Consider the following 9375-nt stretch of genomic DNA (forward strand, 5'->3'; position numbering starts at 1 on the left):
AAAGAGGCATTGTACTTTAGGTTGGTTTGGTTTCATTTTATTTAACTTGCAACCGTGAGGACTGAGAGTCCATGAAGTATGGCATAGGCTTTGGCCAGTGCCACATTTTGGTTGTATCACTTCATAGCAGGTAACTCTATTGACAGAGTTCCAGGAAGGCATATGACATCACATGACAAGAGACAGGGAATATGGCATGCTAATCTATATCTGAGTCTAGTTTCTGTGCTTCTTATGACACTGTGAGCATTCAATTTTCTACGTCTAATCTCTTTTTGTCATCCCCACCTCTAAATGCTGTGTTCAAAGTGGATTTCAATCCTGTTAATACTAGCAATTATGTGACTTGAAGGTTAAACTGCTGTATCAGCTGCACAAACCATATTAAAGCTATAATAGGTTCACACCAGATGCCAGAGAAGGTATGAACAGTAGGACAGCTTGCTCTTCTTTTTAAGAGGACAGGAATGTAGTGAAAACCTTGTCATTTCACCTTCAAACTTTCATTCAGAAAATGGAACTCCTAATGCAGCTAATCTGATCTTGACATCATCTGAAGAACGAGTATTTTAGAGCAGGCTGTTTAAAGAAAATGTTTCCTTTGGGTCTATTTATTGTACTTCATTGACTTTCTGACTTATGGAGGTATTTGGAAGCTAAATTTCCAGATCATTCTCCTTACTAGAAAAAAAAAAACATTTATGCCTTATCACAGTCAATCTTTGAAAAGAAATCACTTGCTGATAATTAACAAGGCTGAACTACTCGGGCATCGAAGTCATTGACAGCCTTGCTATCTGTCATATAGGGAGACAAATAAAATTTAAAATATTCTAAAGCAGGGTTAAAATGATATATAGATATTTATTAATGTTCTCAAATTATATTTCAAAACAAGGAAAATAATATTAGTCACCTATGTTTTTCCTGAGGTGTTAATATAATTAATCTTTATCAATAAAATAACAGGAGTCAGAAATCAGAGTGAGAACCTGAAAGATCAGAGAAACAGGGAGCAGCCATTATTCACCATCTACCTCTTCCATTCCTCTGACCAAAAGGTTTGAGATACTCTCTTGCCCTGACTTATACTTCCTGTCTCTTCTCTGTCTATAGTCCTCCAAACCTCTATGGTCAGTTTTGGTCAGCTAGTGGCTAGCTCTGCCTTCTGACCCCAAACAAACTTTATTTGTCAGAACACCATCACAATATCACACAACATTGACTGAAGTAACTAAGAAGCCATTATTTCATCTATTCAGTTCTAAAAAAACTTATGTAGGTATATTTTTGTAATACCTTATATGCTACTTATTATGAAAAAAAAAGAGTCAGGTAAACTTGGTTTTAAATCCCAGATCTATCAAGTATAACCTGTATAACCTTGGTCAAAGAATTTCAACCACTGATTCCTTTGATTATATAAAGAAAATATTACCATTTCACCAGAAATGTTTTATAAAGAAAATATTCCCATTTCATAAGAGAATTTTCTATAAAAGGTTACTTGTGCAGGAGTCTGGTGGTAAATAGTTTCTATTTTCTGCCTTTTAAACAATAATTTAGAATTATAAATCTTTATATTCTTCAGGGGAAACTTACATTGATATTTTATATCCATGTTGCAGAAGGAAAATAAAAGATGAGCTTGCATTTGAAATAGATTGCTTTCAGGTTTGTCTCCTTGGGCACTCAGTTTGTTCCCTGTCCCTATTCCTGCAATGTATGTTCCAAGTGCTATGGCTACTTGGAGCTAACTGTGCACAGTCCTCTCCTTCCCCCAACACCACAGTAAAAGTTAAGTAGCATGGGGATACAGAAGGGCAGCAACCCCCTTTTGCCATAGGACAGGAACAACTCTGGTTTGCTTTGTATTCCAGAAATGTCTCAGAATCAGGCCTTGGCTAAGATGTTGGCTGAGAGCATCCCCTTATTGCCCTGATCCTTCTCTTATTCTATCATATATCTCTCTGTTGCTGAGGAAAGCCCCCTCAGTAAATCCACTCAGCATATCACTGTCTCAGATTCTGCAAGGCATGCCTCATGAACACTGATGAGTGTGATGGCTGGGCATTATTTTATTGTAAAAAATATAGCTAGACCTGGCCTTGAATTCCAGTTTGGGAAGTAGAGAAATAAATATGTATTATTGGATAGTTATTTTATTTTTTTTGTTTGGAGGACCATGAAACTTTGGGTTAGGCAGGCAACTGGAGGACATTTGAAGCTAAGATCAGAAAATAAGTAAAAGGACCTTGGCTTTCTTCTTGGGCTTTCCTAGTACTGAGAAGCATCTCATGGGGATGTAGCTTCTTTTTCAGAAGGCCGGAGACTTTGGGAACACTGAGTGCTCTGGTGGAGAGAGACAGAGAAGGTACTTGCTTGAGGGGATGATTAAAAAATGATCCTGTAAGAAACTGGTATGGGATAAGACTGCAAAGGGAAAATATAAATGGCCAGTGGAGGCACAGATTTTTCCAGTGTGTGTGTGTGTGTGTGTGTGTGTGTGTGTGTGTGTGTGTGTGTGTGTGTTGTGTGTGTGTGTGTGCAGAAACCATGAAATACTGTGGTCCTTTCACAGAAATCCAAAGTTGGTTGGAAAAGGTAGCATTTTTTTAAGTATGCTCATGCTTGGTTTAATATAATATAATATACAGATGATTACACATAAGAATAGTTATAGATGCTGTATATGCACTACATAGCTATATCATAATTCCAAAAATGCATTCAGCATAACTTCAAAGGCCTCCATTGTCTATCACAGTATAATGTTTTAAAGTTCAAAGTCTCTTCTAAGATCCATGCAATCTATTTACTGTTATAACGTGTAAAAATCAAAATCAAAAATTAGGTAACATATTTGGTACAGGATATGCATTACCATTCCAAAACACAGGGAAGAGAGCATAGTGAGGAAGTACTGGACCAAAGCAAGACAAAAAAACAACTAGGTGAACTCCAAACTTTGTTATCTTCATATCTGGTGTGGAAATGCTTTCCTTATCTCCAACTCTACTAAGCTTTGTTGACTGAAACACACTATTTCTCTTGAGCTGGTTCTACTCCCTGTTAGCATCTCTCCTCGCCAAGTAGGTATCCTATGACCCTGGCATCCCTTGGGCTCTCCAACTTCAACTTCAACTTCATAGCTTCATGCAATATCCTTTCTACAAGGCCTCCATTCAGAGACACCCCTGATGCATGCCTGGCCTAATGGCTTTAGTACATAACCTGTTTGTTCTATGCTTAACTCTAAAGCCAGAACCACCTGGCCAAAGCTGCCAAGTTCTGCTGCTTGGGCTGGGACATGGCCCACTTGTTAAATTACATCTTTGCCAGCTTTCTGTCTTTCACTACCTAAGCTGGGCTGTCCTGAAACTTGCTTTGTAGACCAGGGTGGCCTTAGACTCAGGGATCCACCAGCCTCTTCCTTTCCATTGTTGAAATTAAAGGTGTTGGAAAAGTAGCAATTTTTAAAGTTCTTAAATTTTATATTGCTCCCTATGAATTCTAAAAGCCACAGTAAGCTCCTTTAGTACATATGATTTTAATTGTTAATATTTTTTCTCTAAAACTCTTAGTAGATAATTTTAAGGAATCTTGGGGCCAAATTGTCTGGTTCCACACATACCTTTTGAATTCTTCCCCCTTTGAGTGATAACATAGTCATGGTTCAGATTTAATTTTTTTTTTTAGCTACTATGCTGTATTACAAGTTCTTTATCATACAAATACAGGTTTATCTCATATATGATATATATATATATACACATGAAATATATGTCACATATACATTTAGATTTTTCTCTAGTGTTATGTAAAAGAAACAGGTCACAGAAACTATCAAGTGATTTCTCCACTGTTATATAAGAATAATGTGACTACAATGCTTCAAGTACTGAGCAGATTGATTGCTTACCCCAGGGAGTAAAGTAGCAAGGTGGTGTCTGAGGATTTTCCACCAGCCCATAATATCCATTTCTTCCACAAAGTCAAATGAATTGGGACTCTCTTGATTGCTTAAATCAAATGCAAATAAAACAATACCATACACTCTGATGTTTTTACATATCTGTGACATATAATCCAAACGAAAACACTGTCAGTCTGAAATGTCTCCTCAAAACAGCTAGGTTTGCTGGCATCCACTGTGAACACATGGGCTATCACATCCAAGTTCTACCTGTGGAAAACCTTGGAGGGTCAAAACTTAAATGTGTTTTTTAACTGACAATATTAATAGTAAACAAGGGGAATTTCTAGTCGTTTACAAAGAAGGAAACCCTTAGAAATTAATGATATTACACTAACTACCTCTCATTACTTTTTATTATTTCTTTTTTTAAAAGGATCATGCACCTGCTCTGGATTTTGACAGTCATGGTATGTTCTGGGCTCACTTTCCTATTTTATTCAAGGATGTCAATTCCAGTGTTCCTAGGTGTCAGTCTTGGCAGTTAAAAAGTAACTAGTGAATTTCCAAAGTAGGTCAGTTTTAGAACCAGTTTGAAATAGCTGTTTAAAAACACAGAAGTACAAAGAAAATCAGAAGGAAGCTCTTAATTTTTACAGTGCATGTTTGGGAATGGTACATACAGCAGCTCATGAGTATCTAAATTAGGAGTCCACAAAATGACAAACAAAATCATACACATTACACCTGCTGGCTCAGTTATATATGAGTTAACAGACCACATAAGATTGAGGGAAAAAAGACCTTAAAAACTTTATTGTAATATAATTTCATTATTGCTCTGAAAAAAAAAGGAATATCATTGTCAAGTTTAAGTTTTTAAGATAAACCAGGAATTCAGATATTCTTTCATAACATTGCTGATTAATAAATATTTTCAACTTATTTATTTTTAAACATGGCACAGACCAACAAAGAAAATCTCTGAGCCAATATTGCCTCTATAATTCTGATTTTCAACTTCTATTGATTAGTCTACTCTATTCATTTATTCATTCTGGTGATTTGTGACTATTACCCAGTTCAATCTAACCTGTGCTGTGATTTTGTAGAATAGAGGCATAAATACCAAAGCTCACTAACTCAGCATCTCTTATACAATGTTACAAAACAACACAAACCTAATTAATTATTAAATAAGCTTTAGAAGAATTAATGACATATGTGGATTGCAGAAGTGTTCAGTTTGTGTGGTAAGATGAATTTTAGCGCCCTGTAACAATTTATTGAAGAGCAAGAAGGCAACAGTTGGGAAATATCAGGACAAATAAAACAGACAAAAATACAGGGCCTTAGGAAAAATAATGGGATTTGGAAAGAAGGCAAAGAAAATGAAGCAGGTAGAGGACTATTGCATGAAGGCAGAATGCTATGACTAAGCTCCAGGAACAGACTTTCTTGCCTACATAGAACATCAGAGAAAAAATTTTCAGTCTTGAAACCACTAGAAGACCACTCACAGTCCCCATATTTATCATCTCTGTAAACATCATATCTTACATTTGTTCCCTCACTGGGAAAATGAGGCATAATACTATACACAGTATGCTTTATTTTAAGAATTTGCATCAGCTATCTGAGATATAGCTAGAATAATATTTACTATATCATAAACAATAAAGAATTTTAGTGATCCTTATAATTTTTTTAATTAATCTTTATTTTGGGGTAAAGATTCTTTTCTATACTGTTAGACTCTCATACTAATTTATTTTCAAGCTTTGTTTTTCAAATACATTTCTCCTTCATGGCTTTTTGAAGATCTCAGAAATTGACAAAAGGATAATCTCTCTCTCTCTCTCTCTCTCTCTCTCTCTCTCTCTCTCTCTCTCTCTCTCTCTCTCTCTCTCTCTCTCTCTCTCTCTCTCTCTCTCTCTCTCTCTCTCTCTCTCTCTCTCTCTCTCTCTCTCTCTCTCTCTCTCTCTCTCTCTCTCTCTCTCTCTCTCTCTCTCTCTCTCCTCTCTCTCTCCTCTCTCTCTCTCTCTCTCTTCTCTCTCCTCTCTCTCTCTCTCTCTCTCTCTCTCTCTCTCTCTCTCTCTCTCTCTCTCTCTCTCCTCTCTCTCTCTCTCCTCTTCTCTCCTTTCTCTCTCTGTGTGTGTGTTTGTATAAATACATGCTCATTTTTTGATTGACATATAACTACTGATTTATGGGTTTTACTGTGATGTTTTGAAAGAACAATTTACTGTGTAATTAGCATATTGGCATTGTACTTCATATGTTTTCTTATTATGATCTAATCATAAATGCAGCAACTAGTGGCACTCCACTTAAATCTATGACTAGACCAAGGTCTGAAGTTCATAAATAAAGCATGATGATATTAGCTTTATCCCTTATATTATTATTTGCTCTCTCGTTTCTTGTTCAGTGTTTCCCAGGTGATTTTGTTCATTTCATGACTCTATAGTTCATGACTGTATAACTTGCCATGCGACTATGTCACAGAGGCCCAAAACACGCATGCGTAGGACAAGCTGTCTGGGCATGCGCTCCTCTCCTGCCCTGCCCCTCCACCACCCTCACTATGGCAGAGGCGGCCGCTGTGCGCCAGTTTCGGCCAGTTACACACCTGATATTTGACCTGGATGGACTGCTTCTGAATACTGAAGATTTATATACCGACGTGTTTAAAGAAATATGTAGTCGCTATGAGAAGACGTACAACTGGGAGGTCAAGTCCCTGGTTATGGGGAGGAAGGGCCTAGAAACCTCAGAGGTCATAGTACAGCACCTGCAGTTACCCATATCCAAAGAAGAGTTTTTCGAACAAAGCCAGGCGAAGCTGATGGAGGTGTTTCACACAGCATCACTCATGCCAGGAGCTAGTAATTTGATTCATCACCTGCAGAAAAACCGCCTACCCTTTGCCGTGGCCTCCAGTTCTGCGACCCTCCCCTTCCAAATGAAGACCAGTAGACACAAGGAGATCTTTGATTTGTTTAATCACGTCGTTCTGGGAGACGATCCTGAGGTAACTAAGGGCAAGCCAGCCCCAGACGTATTTCTTGTCTGTGCCAAGAGGTTCTCTCCTCCTGCGGCTCCAGAAAACTGCCTTGTCTTTGAAGATTCCCCTAATGGAGTGGAGGCAGCCATAGCCTGTGGGATGCAGGTGGTCATGGTACCTGATGAAAACTTGAGCAAAGACTTGACCACAAAAGCCACCCTGGTGCTGGGTTCCCTACAGGACTTCCAGCCTGAGCTGTTTGGTCTTCCTGCCTTCGAGTGAGGGTGAAGGATGAACATACTGCAGTGAACCTCAGGGAACCCAAGGCTGGTTTATGGCCCACATTGCTGAGAGGGAAAAGTGAGAAAGTCGACAGCTTCCAGATTAAAACCTTCATTGTCACTGCAGGTTATAAAGTTGTCTGCTCCATTATTTACTTGGCCTCCTCTGTGATTTGTTCTCCATTTGACAATGGAAAAAACAAACAAACAAAAAAACGAGAGCCCAGATTGAGCATCTGCAGTAACTATCTAAAATAAAGCTAAGTCTATACGCAATAAAGGGAGTGTGCATACATGTATCAATACACGTGAATATGCCCACTGTGTGATTACACTTGTGTGTCGTGTGTATGCTCATAAGTATATATGCATATATGTACATTATATCATTTTCCCAAATAAAAACCATACTTAGGTTTTCTTATTTTTCATTTTAGTCTTTGAACATTGACAGGTGGAAAATATAAACTGCATAGCCATATATGGATATGGGTACATAAACATATGAACATCTGTATTACATGTATATAGTATATATTGCTTCTGGTCTTTCAGAGTTGACAATAACAGTACAGTGCTAACCAATGTGTGAGATGGTCATTCTGTCTGTCTTCTCATTGGCTTGAGAGTGAAAGCCTTGGTAGGGTGATTGTCCTCCTCAGCCAGCTGTAAGCTGTTTTGTTACCTCAGGTAGTTATTGGAACTGTAGTCAGTATCTGACTGAATTTATCTACAGCATATACCTTCCACGCACACCATTATCTACATGGAAGAATGCTTTTAACCTCAGAACAAATATTGTTTATTAATATTAATTTTATACTTTTTAAAAGATTTATTTTCTTATATATTTATAATAAATATGTATGTTTATACAATATATGGAGAATGGAATAAATTATGTTATATGTATAAATTATATAAATATATAATAAATAAGTTATATATTTATTGAGATGGGGCACTACCATGTAGCCCTGGCTGACCTGGAATTGACTATGTATAACAGGCTGGACTTGAACTCACAGAGTTCGACCTGCCTCTGCCTCCTGAGTGCTGAGATTGAAGGCATGTGCCTCCATACCCAAACTGATACATTTTATTTTTAAATTACATGTGTGTATGTGTGTCTGTGAGTGGGTATGTTCATGTGAGTGCAGGTGCCTACAGATTCCAAAAGGGAGCATCAGAGTCTGTGTATCTGGAGTTGCAGGCAGTTGTAAGCTAAGAGATGCCAGCTCTGGGAAGCAAACAAGGATCCCTGCAAGAACAGGATGCTCTCTCGACTATTGACACATCTCTTTAGTCCCTGAAGTTACACTTTTTAAGTAAGGCTTATGTATTTATGCACCAGTTTATTTTTGTTTGTTTTTTGTTAGCTGTTTGGTGAGACTTGTCTGATGCTCTTGTTACCTTTTTTGCTTCTATGGATTGGCTTAGCCTTTGGAATTCAGCTACAATCTGCCAGAGTAAATTCATGAAAGGAATTCAAAGGCAAGATACAGGAGCCCCGCCCACTCCTGGCTGCAGTCACTCTTCCAGGGGACTCTGCAATGCATTGTTGTTATATCCATCTTTTCAGTTGTGTGATATCCATACACCTGTTCCTGTGATGGCATGAGTGCTGATGACTGCCCCTGGATGGGAACGAGTTTCACACCACTTAGTAAACCCACCTTAACATCCTAAGGGGCGTGTACATTGTTTTCATGCTTGAATTATTTACCAAACCAAGTGGAACATCTTACTAGTGTCCTCACATGTTAACTCAGTGAAGTAAAATCTTTTGTACATTTTCAAGAAAGAAAGAAAGAAAAAAGAAGTATATCATGACAGTCTTTTGAAAATACTCAGAAAAACAAAAAATCAGAGGCAGGGCCTGAAAGGAGATGTTTGGATTTGCTTTTTATAGGGCTAGAGAAGGGTGGCTTACTGCTCTTTTTATTTTTGGACATAGAAAGTAATTTACATAGCGATATGTATACATATATATATATATATATATATATATATATATATATAGTGTGTGTGTGTGTGTATTTTCAGTTCCTCATAAATCATCAATCTAAAGTCAAAACAAAAGTTATTTATTAGAAACTGAATTTTAAGAGAAAAAGTATTTTATGCCACTTTTTCCCCTGTATATCCAAACCTGTATACAGATTGGTTCT

General features: G+C 37.5%; 1 protein-coding gene across 1 annotated transcript; it reads left to right on the plus strand.

The window, feature by feature from the left end:
• The first annotated feature begins 6503 nt into the window (after positions 1-6503).
• Positions 6504-7205, plus strand: LOC100761202 (pseudouridine-5'-phosphatase). The gene has a single exon (XM_035439039.1). The coding sequence runs from the start codon at positions 6504-6506 to the stop codon at positions 7203-7205; it is 702 nt and encodes a 233-aa protein (XP_035294930.1).
• The last annotated feature ends 2170 nt before the right edge of the window (positions 7206-9375 follow it).

This window comes from Cricetulus griseus, chromosome 2 (genome assembly GCF_003668045.3).
Source record: "Cricetulus griseus strain 17A/GY chromosome 2, alternate assembly CriGri-PICRH-1.0, whole genome shotgun sequence".
Lineage (NCBI taxonomy): Eukaryota > Metazoa > Chordata > Mammalia > Rodentia > Cricetidae > Cricetulus > Cricetulus griseus.

What these genes read in the sequence shown, in the direction of transcription:
- LOC100761202 (XM_035439039.1), top strand. Translation starts at nt 6,504, where the DNA reads ATGGCAGAGGCGGCCGCTGTGCGCCAGTTTCGGCCAGTTACACACCTG.